The following is a 20,432-nucleotide window of genomic DNA, read 5'->3' on the forward strand; positions in this document are numbered from 1 at the left end:
TTGCGGGCGAGCGGCGGGGCTGCCTCGCTGGTGGCACAGGAGCACAGGTCCGGAGCTCGGAGGGGCATCTGCGGGGTGCCTCGTTCCGGGGCCCGGGGAGCACCCGTCCCGTCCCATCCAGGACCCGACGGGGGTGCCCTTCCCCGGGAGGGAGCCGCTGGGGTGGGGCCGGCGACACCTCTGTAGGGTAGGAGATGCTCGGGGGTGGCACATTTGGGGAGGGGGCTGCTCCGGTTCCCCGACTGCAGTGCCGGGCGCCCCTGGCCCGCAGCCGCCGTCGGCGCTGGAGGGAGCCCGGCGCGCCTGGGGCTAGGGGGCGAACTGGACCGACTTTTTCTAGTTCGCTGCCTGCTCCGCCAGCAGCAGCTCGGAGATGTCGAAAGCGCAGGCGAGTTCTAACTTGCGCGCTCATTCTTTCGGCGGCCGGACCGCGCCGGGGAATCAGCCGGGGGCCGGGCCAGGAGCTGGCTCCGACCCTCGCGGCCAGAGGGCCAGGCGCAGAGGTCCGTCCTGGGGGCGATGAGTCTCCGCCGCTCCCCTCGCCGTCCGCTCCCTTGCAGACTTTTCTCGCGACCTTCCTTCCTCTCGCCCAATTCAATAAAACCTACCCTTAAAGGCAAACCTGCTTTCACCCATTATGTGTTTGGTGTGAAACGCTATCAACATTTAAAACCCCATTGTCCCCTTGGTCCCAAATCCCTGTAAATCTTCCACTGGCCTCGACTCATTTTCATCTGAAAAGCCTGTTTAGTTTGAATAGAAAAGCAATCGGGAGCCCCCCCCCCTCTCTTTCTCCGTGGAATGTCAATTAAAATGCAGATTTCTCTGAGCTCTTTAGAGCCCCGAGAAGGGGGAGAAAATCAGATATTCCAAGCAAACAAATGAAAGAAGTGCCACAATGAAGCCGGGTTGGTGGTGTTCAGTTCTCCTGAAGCGGCGGCAAGTCCTCATTGGCTTGCCAGCGTTAACAGGGAAGAGAAGGTGGTGCCAGGTCAGCCTGTATTTTGTATTTTTTGAGATTTCAGTATGTTGAGGAATCCCCACACCCACCGCATTTGACCCCTCGAGAGGCCCCTGCCCTGTTAGCTGTGGGGAGAAGGGGAGTTAGGGAGGTTCTGAGCCAGGACGTGGATCTGCCCCCTGGGGGACCTGGGCGCCCCCCACCTTGCCTGGCTCTCTTGACTGTTGTGAAATATACTGGGAACAAAACACCCAAGTGCTGGTCATGGGCGGGCAGGCAGACAGACAACCTCTTAGGGGTAGAAACTCAGGTAAGGCGGGCGCTGTATGGGCTGTCTTCTTGGAGGGTTGTGGGGGGGGGTTTGGGAATGTTCTGGTAAACCGAGGAGCCCAGCATCGACCTGGCATAGGGACCACTCCCCAGCCAAGCCCTCTCACTTGTCACTTTGCCTGTCTTTGGGGGCAGGCTTGTGCCGAGGTGAAAATGGACCAGGGGGACGGGTGGCCATGAAGAGCCATCCATCACTGGGAGGGTGACAACTCCTCCCGCGCCCAGGCGGAGAAGAGAGTTCCCTTTCAAGGGGAAAAATAAACACGCTGGGGCTTTCACTGAGGCTCAGACTCCAGGAGGGATTATGGTATTGAAGGCAGGAAGCCGGGATTGTGGCCGCCAGCGGCATGCTGGGCCTGTGTTCCCAACACCGAGCCTGGGGACCTCATTATCCTGCCTAGGAGGTCCCTCCATGCTTTTGTCCAGTCTGGTGAGGAGTTGTGCAGACCTGCCGCCCTAGGCCTCCACCTTCCAGAGATTTGGGAAGGGGGTGGCCACGGGGCCTGGACCTGGACCTGGAAATGGCTAAAAGTCGGCTTCTGGTGCGAGCTGATGGGATGAATGAATGGTCTGGGATTCAGCTGAGGTCACTCACTGTTCACCTTGCCCTGCCTAGAGCAAAGGAAGCTCCTCTAGGCTGGGACAGGTGGGCAAGGGGGCTGGGGAAGCAGCCTGGGGCCCACTCTCCTGCTAGGATTTAAGATTGTTCCTGTGAGGCAGAAAATTCCCATGCATTCTGGAAATGCTTAGTAAATCAGTGAGAATGTTTGTGTGTTTTCCTCCCACGTGTATGTAGAAATAGATATGGAATTATCTTTTGAGGCTCTTAACTTGAAGAGGAAAGAAAAGTTGGCCAAAAAATCCTTCAAGCCGTCTGAAAACAGGGTGGGCGCACATGCTTTTCTTGCTTGTGCTGTGAATCACACCATTTCACATGTGCTTTCTTTGAAGCAGAGATTTTCTTTATTCCTCCTCTGCAAGTGGTGCAGCATCCTCTTTTCCTTCACCCACTTTAATCCTTAGTTAAGGCTAAAAGTTTTTTCTGATGTAGCTTTGGGGAGGCTCCAGCAGTATTGAAATCGTATGTCATAATTCGAAATATCAAGTCATGCAAAAAGCGTGGGGTTCAGAAAGTTCTCACCCCTACCCTCAATCCTATAAAATGTGGTTTGTTCATATATAGTTCACAGAATCTCTGACTGTGTCGATCAAATTCTCTAAAGTTTGTGCATTTGGGTTCTATACTTAGTAATTGATACCGAACAAATTTAAAGTTATTTGGAATATCTTAAGCGTGGAAAATTTTCTTTGCCTTTGGATCAAATGAGTGAACAGAATAGCAGGTTGGGCACCGCCTTGTAACTTCTGCTCTGAAATTTTAGCCAGTACGTTAGCATACTGAAAGTTATTGGCCCAATCACATCCCTTGATAATAATTTAACATATCATCAGAAGCAGCATCATTAATAAATGCCCGTGATATTCATCAGAATTTGCATTTGCTCCATTTCTTAACCCACTCTGTCTGAAGACATTCTCTAGGCCTGGGTTGCCATGAGTCATAGTGGAACGGGATTCAGCCCTCGAATCTCTTTTTGGATCAGCTGCTTTGAATGTATTGCAGTTCCGTTCGTTCTTTGTAAGTGGCTGCTTGGCGAAAGATTGAAATACATTTCTGCGTTTGAAAATGAATCTCGACAAGTGTAAACTGGTGGGAATTTTTGGTCGCCTTCCTGGGGTTCTTTTTACTTCGCTGGTCTCCCTTCTTCCTGAGGGCTCCAGTGAGGGTGGAGCAAACCACTTCGCTCCAGCCCCCAGAAGCAGATGCCTCTGAAGCCCAGTTGGCCTGAGAGAAGTTAATGAGAGGCTGGGTATGCCAGCCCGAGCATCATTAACTTGCTTTTGTAGTTGCCCTTGAAACCAAGGTCACGTTGCTTCTGCTTTTTGAGGGCGGTAGAGGCGACAGTGGGTAGGAGAAGAGAGTACACTTTGCCTAACTGAAGTGGCTGCACGTATCTGTGTCCTGTAGCTACTCTTTTTTTATCTCTGTTTCTTAAAAGTAGGCTTTCTAAACGATCAGCCTAACACCTTTTGTGGACCGGCCTGGTGGAAACCCCTGGGACTCACGTGCGGAAGGAAGGCATTTGCAGATAATGAAAAGGAACTGGGTTGAAATGAATTGGCGTTGGGGAAGATTTCACTGACTTGCCGACTCTCTCTCCTCTAGAGGCTACAGCAGCCGCAGAAGTGGCTGCAGGGCCAGCAGAGGCTGTCACAGCACCTTGGTTCCCGAGCCCACCGCCGGCTGAAGGCATTGCTGCGGGCAGCCCATGCTCATAGAGGAAGTGTGCAGATGGGATTAACGTCCACATGGAGATATGGAAGAGGACGGGGGATCGGCACCGTAACCATGGTCAGCTGGGGGCGCTTCGTCGGGCTGGTTGTGGTCACCATGGCAACCTTGTCCCTGGCCCGGCCCTCCTTCAATTTAGTTGAGGATACCACGGTGGAGCCGGAAGGTAAGTTGTTTAATTTCACTTTCAGGGTACCAAGTTTGTTTTGGGATTTGTCCGGGGAAGTGGCACTTAGGTCAAGGCCTGTTTGAGAATCAGCTACCCCTTGCGTTGTAACTGAGTCTTCCAAGAGCAAGGGAGAGTGGGCTGTCTGCTCCCCGCAAGCCAGAGATTACGAGAGAAGGTTCCCAGCTGTCACACTGCAGGCAGAGTGGTGTAGTTTGGTGGTTTCTTGGCATGTGCGTTTCTCTGAGCTGGGTGAGGGAGACGGCGGGCAGTGTATCCAGTGCCCAGGAGAGCCGTGGAAGGGGAGCTTGCAGCTGAATGCCATCTAGGGCTTCCTGCAGGAGCATTCTTACCGGAGAGAGTCTTGTTCACAATGTAAAGAATTGCTGTTTTCTGACAAAAGGAGTCACTAAGGGAAATTGCCAACATCTGAAATGCTGACATTTTATTTTCATTGTTTAAGGAGAAAAAGCAGCCTCTGAAGTTCAGCACAGAGATGCTTGACACATTACATTCTTTTGAGCCATTGTAATTCATAGTACTTAAGCAGTACATCACAAAGCGGCAGATTCTATTTTAGGTCAATTTGAAGTGTACCTGGGCCTTTCCTGAATCTCTGAGAACTTCCAGATCTAACAGGGTGTGCATTGGTGTTTCAGCTTTGGAAATTACATGAAGGCAACACATTATGCATTTTGGAAAGTACAGAAAGGCATGAGGGCAGTTGTGAGCACCAAACAGGGCTGAATTATCCCGCCGGGCAGATTTGGAACCTCCTCCCCAGGTCCTTCTGAGACGTCGGTAGCCAAGCCTTGACTTGGTGCAGCACTGAAATCTGTCATCAGTAGGGAATATTGGTAGCTGAGCTATTTTTCAAGTGGTAATCTGAGAATAAAACGGCAGATCCTAGCACTCATCGCCACTTAATGAACCTGTTTGCTGAGAGCCCACCTGGTGCCTGCTGAGCTCGGGGGCCTGAGTGGGCTGGGGTCAGCTCAGCTGTTCTGGAAAGGCACCCAGCACAGAAGAGGACCACAAGCCCGTCCAGGACCACGCGGGAGGGAGGGCTGTGTCCCCATCCGAGGGGCGCTCCCGCTGAGACCTTGAGTCAGGAAGCATAAAGGTATATCTTTTTCTAAGACGGAGGGACTTCTTCCCAGAAGCAGTCCAGCAGTCGTGAGATGAGGCTTGCGCCCTTTTTCTTACACAGAGGTACGGATGGAGGCTTTATAATGAACAGGTGCGGTGACATCGCCGAGGCTTCCAGATCTCCGGGAAGGGAATCTGGTAGGAGCTTGTGTCTGTGACTGCCTCCTTGTGACATAAGCATGGCTGTAATGTGCAGTGGTGATGCATTTTTGAAGGGCTTAACTTGAGGGAAAAGGGTCCTGGTTTCTGAAAGTCATGCCTGTACTTTGTTAATTTTGCTAATAATTAAAATGGATGTTTCTCTAATTGCTGGTTTTCCCCCGAGTGCGTGGCTCAGCCCACACCGAGGCAGCTGAGCTGGGATTTCCCAGGAATGGCCCAGGTTAGGAAGAAAATGTCATTTTTCATTTAGACTTTCAGGGCAGCATTATTGGGAGTTTATTTCAACATAAAGTGTAAAATGGTCCTTGGAGGACTTCTTTTTATCATATTTAATTATTGAAGAGAGTTTAAAATATGTGTGCACATACCGGAAGAAAGAGGTGAGGCAGAGAGGGGGAAAAGCAGTGGACAGGGATGAAGTCCCCACGGTGGTTCTCTGTTAAAAATGTGCATCCAACAATGTGAGTATTGTTGGAAGCAGGTCTTCCCAACTTGGCATCTGTGGATGCACTTGCGGGTTGAGGGGAGGTGCCTGAATTCCCTGAAATGGTAGGTCATGTTTTGCAGATGTCCTTCTGTGCATATTTCGGGGTTCATAGCTCCTATGAGGTTTGCTTCCAGAGTTGTGAGAGGTTAAAAAAAAAAAAAAAAAGATTTAGTGGAAGCGGCGAAACCTTGCCAAGAGGTGACTTTGGAAAAGCACACAAACCCCTGGACCTCGGTTTCCTTCCCTTTCTGTCATCTGAGGGTTGGATAAGACAGTCTTCAGGGTCTCTTCATTCATGCTCAGTGAATATTTACATCCTCAGAAGCCTTCTGATGACCTGCCTCGAAAGCTTGCTGGGAGATTTAGGTGGGCCTGGCCGTAAAGTGCAGTTAGCACAGGGCCTGGCGTCTAATGAGCACCCGGGGCGTGTTGTCATAATTGTTCCCAGTGAGCTGGGCACATGCATCTTCCCAGTCCCGTGGGCTGGCTGTGTCAGTTGCCACAGTGTCAGAAAACATCTAGGCTTTTGGAGACAGTTGAGAAGAAAGTTGCTCTCTAATGGAGGAGGCCCTTCGTGTTTCCAGGCAGCTGTGTTTGCTTTCTGTAGGGTCTGTACTTCCCCTTTCAACTGATTTGAGCCCTAAGATGGGCTCTTCCAATGCCGGAGTTTTGCTTTGGTGTCAGAGGTTGTTAGGAAGGTAATCTAAATACAGATGAGGAAGAGGAGATTTTAGCAACTGGAGGCAGACTAAGTAGGGCAGCTCCAGTTTAGGCCGTGGTACCAGCGAATTGGAGGGAGACAGACAGAGAGTCCCCCATCCATGTGTGTGCATCAGTCCCTGTCTGTCCTCCATGGTGACTTTAACTGTAGCTTTGGTTAAAATAAGTTCAACCTTGACCTTCTAGTGCACAAGGCCTTATCTTATTTTTGGTTTGCTAATTGGGAAGCTCAGTTTAGATAATGTGTATTGGGCTGGACCAGAGGAAAATTTGTCCAGAGAAAAAGGTGACTAAGTTCCAGGAAGGAGCCTGAGCCCTAATGCTAGAGGGTCCTTTTCCAATTGTCCCAGCTTTGTACGGTATCATGTCATCTATCATCACCCTATCCCATCCATCATTATATCATGTATCACATCAGCTCATCTACCATGTATCATCATATCATATATCCCATCATCTGTTATATATCATTTGTCTCTGGACACATTCTGAAGTGGTAGCAGTAGGTTTGGGTCTACTCAACTGACTTAAGAAAATAATCTCTAGAAGATTTTAGTTGTTAATATTCCAGACTAAAAATGAACATTTTCAACTGGTCATTCCTTTTTGTAGGTGACCAGCTGCGAAGGGTTTAAACTCAGTTGACTCAAAGGGGCCAGTCCTCAATGCCAAGTACTGTTCTGTTGATTAAGATTCTAATTATTTAAAGTATAGTCAAGCTTGATTACCCTGGGGTGGAGGCGACTCTTACTTTCAAGTTCTTCCTGACATTGTCACCTACTCTGGTTAATTAAGTCATTGTTGACATTAACGACATCTTTGTTTACATCAGCCCAGTAGGAGCTAAAATAAAAGAGCTTTTCCAACCCAAAACCCTTAATTACTTTCCCACCCTCTACAAAGTGTCATTCTGAAAAGCAACAACCTGGGAAGAAAGTAGTACGCCTTTTTTTTCTTTTTTTTTTTTTTTGTGTGTAATCAATTTTTGGGCAACCTTCTGAGGTGGTGCTGACTGATGTTGAGTTGGTCCAAAGTTCAGTAGCAGAGAGATCGAGCAGGGGGTCCACACGGAGACCTCCCTACCTCAGATTTTTCCAGTATGGTTTAAGTCCTTTGTTAGACGTACTGTAAATGCCATGATATCAGCCATACGCATTTAATTGCAAGTTAAAAGAAAAGAAAAAAAGAATATATCCGCATACCAAGAATGAATGATTTAAAATAATCTTCTGTTTTGTATTATCTGCATCTTTGTTCCTCAATATGAGTGTTAATATTTAAGAGTTGACTGTAACTTGATAGTTAGCTTAGGAACAAGGACTTATTCTTGGTAAATTAAACCAAACGTAGGCTTATGCAGTTAAATACACAATGAAGTACACATTCTTTATTAGTGTATAAAGTATTTCACAATTCACAGACAAAGAGCTGTGTTTAATATTACTTCTAGAGCAAAAATTTGGCAAGCCCAGAGAATTGGTATTTGTATACTTTCTATACTGGCTCGCTGTCATCCAAATTCCAAGTGTGTGTGTGTGTGTGTGTGTGTGTGTGTGTTTGCCTTTTTATTTTAACCAGTTAAAACACTGAGTACCTACTAGGTGACTAGTCCTTGCTAGGCCATAAGTGAAGACTTGTTGCTCTCAAGTGTTTCCCACTCAGTTGAGGGTGAGAATTCAAATAACTAGAGCAATCCAATATGAGATGTCTCCAATATCAGACTTAATGAATAATTACATGGTTATGAAATAACTGGGGTAGTGTTTAAACAGGAAGAGTTTTGTTTAATGTTTGTATTCTCAATAAAATGTGTCCAGGAGCCCTCCCATTTGCAGTCTCTTGTTTGGGTATTTACTTATCCAGGGTAATTGTTAAAAGGCTACCCCGCTCTTTCATCAGAGTCTGGCTTAATTTTACATTTCCATTAAAAATGCTGTCTAATTTTAGTCTTTAAAGGAAAATGTGGGAAACGGATTTTTGGGTGCTGGCATCTTAGGCTCGGTAGGAAATACAGCTTGTGTGCTGCTTTCCGCTGTGTTGATTTGATTCTTAGCATGGTGCTTGCCTTGGTAAGCAATTCAGAAGTGATTGTTTAGAAGTTTTTCAGGCTGTCGCACAAATGATTCTGATCCAGTGGGTTTTATGAGGCTGTGCAAAAAGGCCCATGGTCTTTATTATTATTTTGTTTTCCTGGAGGGATGACTTTAGCCTTAGGTTTTGCATCCTTTTTATGCTTTTGCTATATCCAAGTGCGATTTAGAGATGGCTCTGCTTTTCCTGCTTCCCTGGCATTGCAATGCCTGATGCCACACCCCCACCCCACGTCCTTCTCTCTGCCTTGCCATCTTAGCAGTAATTTCTTTTAATTGATGGTGACAGTGCTGAAGGCCATAAGTGGCTGAATCGTGAACCTAATGTAAGGGCTGAACGTTTGGCCTTAAGCCAAAGAGGTGGGTTTCTGATCATTATATCCAAGATGAACAAACCCCGAAGAATTCAGCTTTGACTTCTTAGAGGCTTAGAGGCTCTTGAACTTGAGTTTTTAAAGCTATGCACAACTCGTGTTCCATTTAGCGGACAGTGTTTATCTTCATGGGAAGCCTTAAGGCTTTCTGGCAGCCCGAGAGTCTGCACAAACTGACCACTTCCTCCTGCTTACCCAGATAGACCTGGAGTGACCCAGCCAGGTTCAGCTCTGGCTTTTCTGGATCAGGGAATGTGAGGAGGTGGGGAAGGGAGCTGAGACGGAGTTCTGTAAAGAAGTCTGGTTGAACGAGCTGCTGGCCTTTTCACTATTATGGTCCCCCATGTCTTGGAGATGTTTCCTTTTGAAATTAACAAAGGTCACACTTTTCCCAAGTTTTTTTTCCCCCGTGCTCTGATTGTTACTACCCCATTTTTGGGCATGACAGGAAATCCAAAATGGTAGCCACATCAGTGGTAGATGGTGGTTGCAGGCTTTCACTGGCCTCTGTTTGTATAACTTCAGGCTTTTACCATTTATATAATCATGCAAAAGGATATTTTTAATTATCAGGCTAGACCACTGTTGTCGATGAAGAGCGCAAATCAAGTAAAATAGGCATGCGTTAGAGTTTCAGTAATTTTGGTTTTAGGAAACTTGTACCATGATGGAGTTTTAAGATGTTGGGTGTGAGCTGTTGACATTTATTCCACTTTGGAATACCATAAGTAGTTACGTCCCATTCTGGACTTCTGCCATTTCATGTGAATATTAAAAATTTCAACTTCTTTTTGACTGTACTGAGTCAGGGAGCTAAGGTGTGGCCTACTCTTTGGTTTAACCCCTGTCCAACTAAAGCATGGTAAATTCTGAGTCGTGTCTGAATGGAATGCACATATATAGAATGTCGGGTCGTGGTGAACATGTTTTATGGGGAGGTCAAAAAAATAGCTTATAAGGAAAATACTGACAGGTTCAGAATTGAGGTCAAGGGACATATATATTTTATGATTTATATATAACACTTTACTTGAAAGAAAGAACCCAGTTCTGAGCTCTGACATTAATACAGTAAACTCTGTATATATTGTCATGATTATTTTCTAACACTAGAACTCCTTCTGAGTTACTATGTGTGACCTCTTTTTAAAGGCCAGTTTACTGTTAAATTTTGCCATACATAACCAGCTGTAATGTTTTAAAAATATCAAGACATCGAAAAGGCCAACTTTGTGTGTTGCAGGGGGCAAGGGGGTAGGAGGTAGGGAGGTGCTATAAAATGAATAGACAGATCTTTGCAGTGGTGAGTTTAGGGTTTAAACTCTTTGAAAACCCTTACACTTCAGATTGTAAGTAGGCAGTGAGTTTGCCCCAAAGGAGTATGGCTGCCTTCAAGGCACCTGCTTCCTTTGGGAATTCCATGGCGGTCCAGTGGTTAGGACTCTGCGCTTTCATTGCCGAGGGCCCGGGTTCAGTCCCTGGTCGGGGAACTAAGATCCCGAAAGCTAGCTGCACAGGTGGTGGCCGCCCTTAGCCCCCGCCCAAAAAAAAGGCACCTCCTTCCCATCCTGCTAAGCCTCCTGGATCTTGACCAAAACTTGTTGCCTTTTTAGCTGACCCAGGTAGGCGCACGATTAACTATACATCCTAGGGTTCAAACAGAAAATCACTCAGATCTTTAAAAGACCAGGAATCCTCTATGTAATTAGCCTAAATTCTGCATCTGACTTTTTTTTTTTCCCATAGAAATGAATAAAATCATTTAAAATGGTATGTAATGTGCTTTCTGGGGACAGAAGGAAGTTGGCCTTGGGAGCTAGACAAAGCAGATTTGAATCTTTCCATTATCTACTGGTGCTGTGACCTTGCATAAGTTAGATAACCTCTCTGAGCCTCTCTTTCTTTATCTAAAAATGGGTCTGATAACATCTATCTTGAAAGGGGGACCAGGAAGATCAAATGCAAGTGTATGTAAAGCCCGTACAGTAGTTCCTGGCAGATAGTAGGTGCTCAGTAAGTGCTAGTTTCCTCCCTGCCCCACCCCACTTCCTTGTAGAGGTAAAAACCTGAGATAGGATGTCAAACCAATATTTCTGGGATGTTTACCCTACGATATACAGTGACAGATCTTCTGATGAGAGGCGTTTACTTTAATTAAAGTAGAAAGGGAGCTTCCCCAACCCTTTTTATTATCTTGGGCGTTTACAGGTCTGGACCTTAGGAGTGGGATTCTCTTGCTGCTCGCAGTCCAAATGGTTCAGGATTGACATTTTTTTTCCCCGTCGAAAAAAGTCAGTTGCAGCTGTGTAATAACGGCAGGACATGTGCTTCTTAAGGAGCAATATATTTTGGCAAGGAGTTCTGTGCTTGGGGCTTCCAAACAAAGGATTGTCAAGAGGCCCTGTGAAGAAGGATGCAGAGGGACTTCCCTGGCGTCCAATGGTTAGGACACTGCGCTTCCACTGCAGGTAGCACGGGTTCGATCCTGGATGCCAGGTGGCACGGCCAAAAAAAAAAAAAAAAAAAAAGAGAAGGATGGAGAGAGGTTTATGGGATTGGTTGGTGGGGAAGGGGGGGTGTCACACGCTCTGCTTTTGTCCTGGCCCGTGAGGGGAGCTCCATAGCATGTTATGATAGGCTCTGCCAGGTTGGCCTGTAGTGACTTCCCCCGGGCAGCCTGCTGGGCCTTCCTTAGGTGCACAGGTGGCTGGGCTTCCAGTCTTCGTGGAAGGGAGCTCAAGGAGATTGTTATGGGACCCATGGTACTGGGGGTGTGAGTGGGGGTGGGCAGTGTGGGTGGGGTCGCATTCTATTAGCCCATTCCTTGAGAGGATGAGGATGCAGGTGATGGTAACAGTAATTCTTATTACCATCTATTAAGTGCCTGCTGTGTGTTGGACATTGTGCTAGGTACCTTGACATATTATCTCTAATCTCTTTTCCCCAGTTTTATTGAGATATAATAGACAGCACTGTTTAAGATGTATGGCATAACCATTTGAGTTACATATATTGTGAAATGATTACCACAATGAGTTTAGCTATCATCCATCATCTCATACAGACACAAAAAAGAAAAAGAAAAAAATATTTTGGTATTAACTCTCTTAATGACATTCACATATACCAACCATAGAGCAGTGTTAACTCTAGTCATCACGCTGTACATTATATCCCTGGTACTTATTTCCCTTCTAACTGGAATTTTGTACCTTCTGAACCACCTTCCTCCAATACCTCCTCCCGCCACCATCTCTAATCTTAGTAATGCAGCTGACCCCAGCTGTTCACATTCCCATCGTATGGCTGAGACTCTTGACTGAGACTCTTGGAGATGAAATGATTCCTCCAAGGCCCCATAGTTAGTGAGTGTGTGTCCAGGCCTTGGGGTAAATTTATTGGTGCAACAAAGATTTCCCAGTGGACTCCTCTTTCCTGAGCAGGTGAGTCTTCTGTGGAATACTGTGGGGACCTCCTCATTCGTAAATTTGTCATTTGACTCTTAAACATGTAAGGACACTGCTGGTTGATGCTGTTTCTTCTCATCTATCCACATCTGTTCCCCTAAAGCTACTTGAAGAAAAGTCGTAGGCAATAAAACCATTCCAATAACTACCACTTTGTGATTCTTCTGGAACGGCCTCTGGTGGTATGTCGCTTATTGGTAAGGAGCTAACCCTCTCTGCTGCGCAGGAGACCAGAGGGAGACCGCGCTGAGTCTGGGTTAGTGTCGTGCGGCAGGAGTCAGGACAGGAAGGGCTGCCCACAAGGCAGCAGCACGAGGCCATCCCGTTTTCCTTGTCCCAGGTGCTTCAGGCGGTCTGCCCTGGGACCTGCTCAGTGCTTTGGTTGTTTTGGTTGTCAGTTTGACATTGTGTCAAGCTTTTCTTCAGCATTTCTGGTTTGAGTTTGGGTCAAGGCCTACCTCTGCAGACCGGTATACCTGGGGCTCCTGCAACCTGTGATCATGGACAGATACTGAGCCTTCTAATGTCGGAGGCTAGGAAAGCAAAAATAAATAAATCAAAGGGGGCGGGGGTGGGGGAAAGGGAAAAAAATTCCAAGAACGAAAGGGCAGAGGCAGCAGCACCTATATACTTCTGTAGCCTCGGCCAGGAAGGGTGTCCCGAGGGAAAAAAGAGGCCGGGGAGCAGAGCCCATTTTCAAAGCAAACAAAATTCATTTTGGTGGTTTTAAAAAAAAGAAAGTGAACTCTGAGCGGTTCCAGCCCGACGTGGAAGTGAATCAAGCCTGGTTGAGTCAGTTGCACTCTGCGCCAGCCACGTGCTCGGTGACGCAGAAGACGCAGGCATTCAGAAGGGGGGCTCCGTGGGGGTGAGAGCTTGTAGGATGCTTCACTGGAAGGTGGCACTGCCCGTTCCCTCTGAACCTCTCAGCCCTGGTGCAGCCGCAGCTTCCAGAGCCAAGGTCATTACTACGGCACACCTTTCAGATTGCAGCGTAATTGCTGTGGCTCCTTTGAGTTTGTCCCCCAATTATGTTGAGACCCTACTACGTCCTACTGTGTGCCGGGCTCTGTGGGGATAGAATGACAAGCAGAGAAGTCTCAAGTCCTGTTGAGTGGGGGGCGGGAACTGGGACTGGCATTTATCAAATACTTGCAAAAAACGAGGGGGCACTTCCAATCTGAGGTGAAGGTAATCAGAAGTAAAAGCATGGTGTGTCTCAGAGGGATTCGGGGAACCCCGAGGAGGCCAGGCCAGGCGGGGCTGGAGGCAGCCTACGTGCCACGTTAAGGAATTTTCTGGGTCTTCCAACCGTGCACCTTCCTGAGGCTGGTCTTGAAGGCAGTAGGTGCTGCCTTGATTTGCTGGCAAGATCACCGCGTTGGCCCTAGCCAGCCCCGGCCAGATGTGCCGGCTAGGTTGCTCTGTGCCCACTTTGGGAATTGTCCTGACCTCTCTGCTGTCCGGTGAGAGGTACCTACCCTTAAAGGTATGGCGAGTGAGGAGGTCACAGGCAGCCCTCAGCCGGCACTTGGGTGGGTCATTTCCTCCTGCTCCTTGACAGTCTGCAGCTGCAGTTCCTTACCAGACCTACGTGGAGGCAGGGAGACGGCCCCTGGGAGCCAGGGAGACCTAGTGAACACGATTCTGGTCCCCTCTTGGGGGCCTCACCTGGGGACTCAGAGATTCAGACAAGGCTCCTCCTCTTCCCATGGAGAGGGGTGACAGTCTCAGCTTAAGAAAGGACCTGGTACGCCCTGTCCACGTCTTGGGAAGCCAAGATGCTGGGAGCCCTGCACAGCCTTTCCAAGAGCAAATGCTCCCGAGGGTTTTGAAAGGGGCTCTGTTAGGAGGTAAGGGCTCTTCAGAGTTTGTTTCCTTGAAGTTTTTACCTCTATGCAAATAGGCGGCTTAGGGTTGGGGAGAAAGGTTAACCACCATGGTGGCGCCTATCTTAATTTGGAATTTCCTGAATGAATGTGGTTTCAGTCCTCAGGCACAGGATTCCCCTAGGGAGACTTTTTCTCTTCTCTGCATATCACGGGAGAAAAGTGATCCCTGTGGCTTGTCCTGCCTTGCTGTGGGTCCTGCCGGGCCCAGCCGGCTGGGAATGGGCCCTGCCCACCACAGAGGCTCCCCGCCCCCTCTGACTTCAGGGAGACCTCTCCGAGGGGCCATTCTGATCGAGCTGCTCGCTAAAGACCCCTCGGGCTAGGAATCTGTGCCTTCGCCTGAACAGGATTTCAGCGCTGGCCGGGCCTGAACTTGCTGAGGCCCGGGCTGCCAGATCAAACCCATTCAAATGAGGAGGCCCATCTGTTTCCCAGTATCCAGCTGCTGTCCCTTCATTTGCAAATGGCTGGGATGCTGCTGGAGGGGGGACCAGTCTGGGGACACATCTGCAGGCTCTGAACGGGTGTTGGAACTGGGGTCCTGCTGAGAGTAGAAAGGCCGAGCCCTTTAAGTAAACTTGCTGAACAATACCCCCAAAAGGTCCTGAGTGGCAGAACCCGAGGCAGCCTTGCCCTCAAGAAGTAACTCTTCACCTCCCTCTCCTCGTCCCACATCCCGTTTTTTCCCCCTTTCGTTTGCCGCTGGGGCCGCTTTAAAAGTATTCATGTATTCAGAACGTACTCACTGAGGGAGGGGCTGGGGAAAATGTGCAATAGGATTTGGACATTGATCTAGGATTTGGGCATTGATCTAGGATTTGGACATTGATCTGACCTTTACGGGACTTAGAGGGCAAATGTATCCACCGGAGTTGGCACCATTTATGTCAGTAACGGGGCCATGTGAGCCACAGGTAACACTAAGGTGGAAAGGCGACCGCCCCTGAAAACTTGCTTCTGAATGTAGTCAGACTGCTGGCTTTGGAGCATGCTCTCTAGAACGCAGGCCAACCACCCCACTCACTGGAGCCCAGGTCCTCAAGCTAGTGGCCTCTGGGTCTGGCGTTCAGGGGTTTTCATGGCCTGCTGTCGGGTTGCGGTGAGTCATCCCTGAGCCCAGCTGGGATCCTCTTTTCTAGGGAGTTCTTTGGGGGTTACCGTGCCCCCCATACAAATACCAGTTATCTCAAATTTGTTGGATGGATGAATAGTAAATGGTATTTTAATAAGTCACAGGCTACTTCCCTTACAAAAGTAATCAAACAGGTGTTGTACATGGCTGTTGATGACGACGACTCTCACAAGATCCTTGGATGTTTAGTTCCATTTGGGAACATTCCAGAAATCCCCACTTTGGTAACTTACATATATATGATGTGGCAGATTTGTTCATTTGAAAGAAAACCCCTTTTTAAAATCAGACAAATTCAAATTGAGGTTCCCATGTGATTGGAAAAATGTAATCTGCTGATCAGTTAATATATTACTCAGCCATAAAAAGGAACAAAATTGGGTCATTTGTGGAGACGTGGACGGATCTAGAGACTGTCATACAGAGTGAAGTAAGTCAGGAAGAGAAAAACAAATACCGTATATTAACGCATATATGTAGAACCTAGAAAAATGGTACAGATGAACCGGTTTGCAGGGCAGAAATAGAGACACAGATGTAGAGAACAAACGTATGGACACCAAGGGGGGAAAGCCGCGGCGGGGTGGGATGGTGGTGTGATGAATTGGGTGATTGGGATTGACATGTATACACTGATGTATGTAAAACTGATGACTAATAAGGACCTGCTGTATAAAAAAATAAATAAAATAAAATTCAGAAATTCAAAAAAAAAAAAGTATCAAGCTACAGCCCACAGGCGGGGTAGGCAGGCAGGGCACCCCTGCTAGGGTGGAGGCTTCTCTTAGGTGTGCCCCCCACTTTACAAAAGCCTTCCCAGGCAGCCTCTGGTTTTGTCCCCATGGTGGCCTTGACCTAGCCTGGAGGTAGCCTATTCTACAGACCAGGACTCTGAGGCTCAGGGAGGAGAAGGGGCCGCCCGGGTTGACAGGGTTCATCACTGCCGCAGCAGGTCTCAAGCTTGTCCTTAGACACTGGAGCTGAACTTCTCACAAGGCGGCCCTTGGGCCAGCAGCATCAGCATTCCCCGGGAACTCGTGGGAAATCCAGAATATCAGACCCCACCTCAGGCCTCCTGACCTAGGAACTTTGGAAGGGGGGCCCCGGAAGCTGTGTCTGGGTGATCTTTATGCAAAGTAAAGGCTGAGAAGCAGAGCCCCCTCCTCCCCCTGCCCCCCCCCCCCAGCTCTCAATTGGAGTGGGTGGGTGGAGGCAGACTGTATTCTGCTGGGAATATACTAGTTGGATAAACAAAGACCTGATGAATTGGAGATGGGAGCCATGCAGTCTGTCTTAATGGGAATCAGAGGAGTTTTCACAGAGGAGATGATATTTGAGCTGGGCTTTGAAGGCTGAATAGGAGTTTGCCACACAGAGTATCGGGACAGGGGATGCAGGTAGAGGGAGCAGTGCCCATGTGAACAGACAAGCCTAGGGTGTGAGAGAGAGGGTAGAGCAGGATCTGGGGCCAGGAGCAACCAAGGCCTTAGTGTGGGTGATGTTCTTTGGGTTTTACCCTGTCAAAGTGTGGAGTGGTCTCTGCCTTTTTTTTTTTTTTTTTTTTTTAAAGTAGTGGTAAGATTTGCTTTTCAGAAGATTGCTCTAGTGGCTCATGAAGGACACAGGGGGCGGCCCACGGGTGATGGGTTGGGGGCTGTTGCAGAGGTCTTTCGGAGAGATGGTAGAGGTCCTTGGAGTAGTGGGCCCGTGGGACCAAAAGCCGCTCTTGCTTTCTTTCCAGAGCTGTTGCAGAGACAGAGCGAATAGGGGAGGAGATGTGGGGACTGACGAGATGAGAGGCGAGAGGGAGCAGAGGTGCTTTAGGGTGGGTTTGGAGCTTGAGTTGATGTCACGTGGTGACTCCATTCAGCAAGAGGCCAGAGGAGGAAGACGAGGCTGAAGGTCATCTGCCTGTTTTAGATACGACCTCTGTAGACATCCAGGTAATGTGTTCCCTCGGGCAGGTGGAAATGTGAACCTGCAAGCAGGGACTTGAGTGGCATTGCCATGTAGGGGTGGGAAAAGCTGCAGAGATGGAGGAGATCAGAATGCAGGGAAAAGGACCAGAGGAGCCGGGGGTGGAATTCAGAGCGTATCCACAGGTATGCGGGGCGCGGAGGGGATTCCCAGAAGGGCAGGAAGGTCTCCATGCACGTTCCTGTTCTTGAGAACACATGTGCACACGCGTGCGCGCACACACACACACGCCAGCAGAAAACAGCATGCCTCTGTAGGTAAATAGGCACTAAACTGTGTGTTAGGGGCTCTCCCTTTTCTATCATCCCCAGCCTTCCACGTTGAGGAGACCTGGTCAGGGGCGTTTCCTCCTGTCACGGTTAGCCAACTGCAGCCCCGGAATAAGGCTTTCAGCCGCAGGTTCTTCCCCACGGCTGGTACTTTTGAGTGCTCGTTGAGTGCCGGGCGTTGTGCTTGGTGCTTTCCGTGCACTGTCTCAGTTACGGTTGTTCCTGGTTTGCAGGGGAAGAACAATGAAGTGATTAGAAAGCCGAGGGCCCTGTCCTGGGTCACACAATTTCTAAGTGGCAGAGTTGAGACTCAGGCCTCTTCTAAGTCTGGTCTTTTAACATCCCCAGCCTGTCCTTGCGTTTTCTGAAGAGTCACCAGGGAGGGGACAGAAGTGAGGCTTAACGCTAAGGTACCACAGGGAACAGCTCCAGGAATTGAAGGAACGTCGGATGAGGAAGGTGGCCTCCCGCTCTGTACAGTGAGGAGGGCTGCCTGGGGTCAAGGGCTGCCACGAGGACTTGGGGACAAAACTGTTTTGGGAGGCAGAGGATTCGTTTTTCAGGACCGGAGATGATGACGTTTGTTCATTTCACAGGCGATGCCTCTGCAAGCCCACTCTTGACCTTAAAGAGGGTGCCGATAAAGCTCAGACAGATCCCGTTCGTTCCTTCATTCCTTTACCTCCTCGTGACGCCCCCATCCCCGTTCCCCCCTTTTCCCTTCCTGGTTATGGTGATACAGGGAGCCCAAAACCTTCTGCTGAGAAAAAGAGACAGATTTTCCAGTGGTCTCAGTCAGTCGGCAGGGCCAGCTTTTTGATGATGTGGTTTTTCCTAGAGCAGCATGCCCTAGGAAGCCTAGATTTCGAGAAGGGCCAGCCCCCTCCGCTGTGTCTAGCAAGGGTGTTTCCAGAAGGCAGGCTCAGGGCCTGGATGACCAGGTGACTGAGCACATAGGCTCACTGTATATCCGACCTGGGGCAGGGGAGCTACTTTGACGCAACTCTTAGTGCCAGTTTCTGCTTCCTGGGCACTAGATACCCTGATGGCTTATCTCTCTGGGAAATGATTTTTGAACAAAGGGCTCAATTTTGAAGTTCTTGCTCAAGCAAAGCTGCCAATATCTAGGGATTTTTTGCAGATGGTTCTGTTCGATACCCTCATCCTGGTGGTCCAGTGGGAATTTTGCTCTCCCGAGCGTGAGTTCGATGCACGCGTTGTGACCAGGAGAAAACCTCTTTTGTGTCCCTCTTGCTCCCTTTTGGAGGACACTATAATTAATAGCCTAAAACCTTAGATCAAAAGAAGATGGGATGCTGACAAAATACGGGGTGAATATTTCTGCGTTTTGGGTCCGAATATTGGGCGATAATGGTGACTCACTTTTAGATGGGTACTTTCTTGGGCACTTTACTATTTCCACATTTTTATTTTCTCTTAGGTAGCAACATCATTTCTTTTCAAACTTGGAGAGCTGTTCACCATGTTTCTCAAAGACAGACCTAAATTATATGAGGGGTGTGCCTAAATATATAATTTTTAATGGTTACCATATTGGAAGCATTAGCCATTATCCCATCTGATCACAAGGAATGTGAGCCAGGCTAGAGTTTCTGGAACAGTCAAGCTACTGTGGCAGAGACAGCTATTAGTGGTTGTTCTGGCCCCCGTGATACCGCCAAGGAGAGTTTTAAGTCCTGATGTGAGTCTGCAAGACACCCCGACAAAGGGTTGGAAGAGAAAACTGCAGCCTGTTTACTTATCTGTGTTCCAGTGCTTTGAATTCTTTGAGGCCCCCATTTTTATGTTGGCAGTATTTCTTGAGGTAGAGAACTTTCATCTTTATATTGTGCAGAGTATTTGTCTCTCCCTTCCCCCCTTAAGGAACAAGTAGTACCCAGGCCTTATAAGGCCTCTGTTTGAGGTCCGGATTTTGTCTTCTGCAAGTCCGTTCTCGTAAAGGAGAAGCTTCGAGCCTGTCTGAGCTGAAAGCAGCCAGCTCTGCTGCTGCCATCTGGGTGTCTGCGGAGCCCCCGTGCTAGGGCACGCGAGGGTGGTCATTTCTGACTTGATTGCAGGGGCCCCAGAACCTTTAAATCTTTCTACGGCTAAGTTTTAATGCCACCTAGATGGAAACTGTGCCATAGAAAAGTGTGGGCTTCGCTCTTCCAAAGCCCCTGTGCTCTAAGACATCATGGATTACGGAAAAGTAAAGCGATATAGATGTCTGTCTGTCCAGACTCCCTCCGTTCCGGCTGGTAGAAAGTACTTTGGCAGTGCTGTGTATGTGAGGGATTCTGTATTCTGTTCCTATGGACAGGAAATGGGGGATTGGCCAGTTGAAACTTCTTACCAGGACCGGAGTGTGGCTGCTACGGGCCATCGTGAAGACCAGGAGGGCGAGTCTGAAACAGACACTTACCTGCTCTGTGCCCTGTGACATTGCGGTGACATGTGCAGCTGCCTCCTGTGTATTTCTTCTGTCAAGACAGTGGCAGCCCCACAGCAGTGATATTTATTCCTCTCGTGCAAGGTGGCAGAATGTCGGGAGGGCACCAGGAAACTAAGGCTGTTTTACTACTCTTGCCCCACATGCTGGTGTTGTAGTTCCCGGGGAGGCCTGCCACCCATACCCCCTAGCAGGATGCCCCTTTCCCTTTCTCTTCCTTCCCTCCTCTCTTGCTGAGGGGTCTGTTTAGGGATTTCTGTCTCCATTTCTTCCCTTCCTGGAGGAATGTCTTTAGGGCTTGGATGCCCCTGACTTTCTCAGGCGGAGAGACCTCAGGGGGGATGCATTCCAGGGGTGACCCCCCTGCATCCTTGAAGCTGGGGTTCCCATTTCTTAGCTGTGATCATCTTGACCTTTGAAAAGACACTGGTCCCTAGGAAACCCCAGAAAAGGC

General features: G+C 48.6%; 1 protein-coding gene across 16 annotated transcripts in view; it reads left to right on the forward strand.

Moving 5' to 3' along the window:
- The window catches only part of FGFR2 (fibroblast growth factor receptor 2), a 102,480-nt gene that overhangs the window by 798 nt on the left and 81,250 nt on the right, over positions 1-20,432 (forward strand). For all 16 annotated transcript variants that reach the window (XM_082423979.1, XM_082423987.1, XM_082423989.1 and 13 more), the window contains exon 2: positions 3,519-3,810. In XM_082423979.1, the coding sequence (XP_082280105.1) occupies positions 3,645-3,810 (166 nt within the window). In that variant the 5' untranslated portion in view covers positions 3,519-3,644. The remainder of the gene's footprint in view (positions 1-3,518; positions 3,811-20,432) is intronic.

Source organism: Balaenoptera physalus (assembly GCF_965194825.1).
Source record: "Balaenoptera physalus genome assembly, chromosome: 14".
NCBI lineage: Eukaryota > Metazoa > Chordata > Mammalia > Artiodactyla > Balaenopteridae > Balaenoptera > Balaenoptera physalus.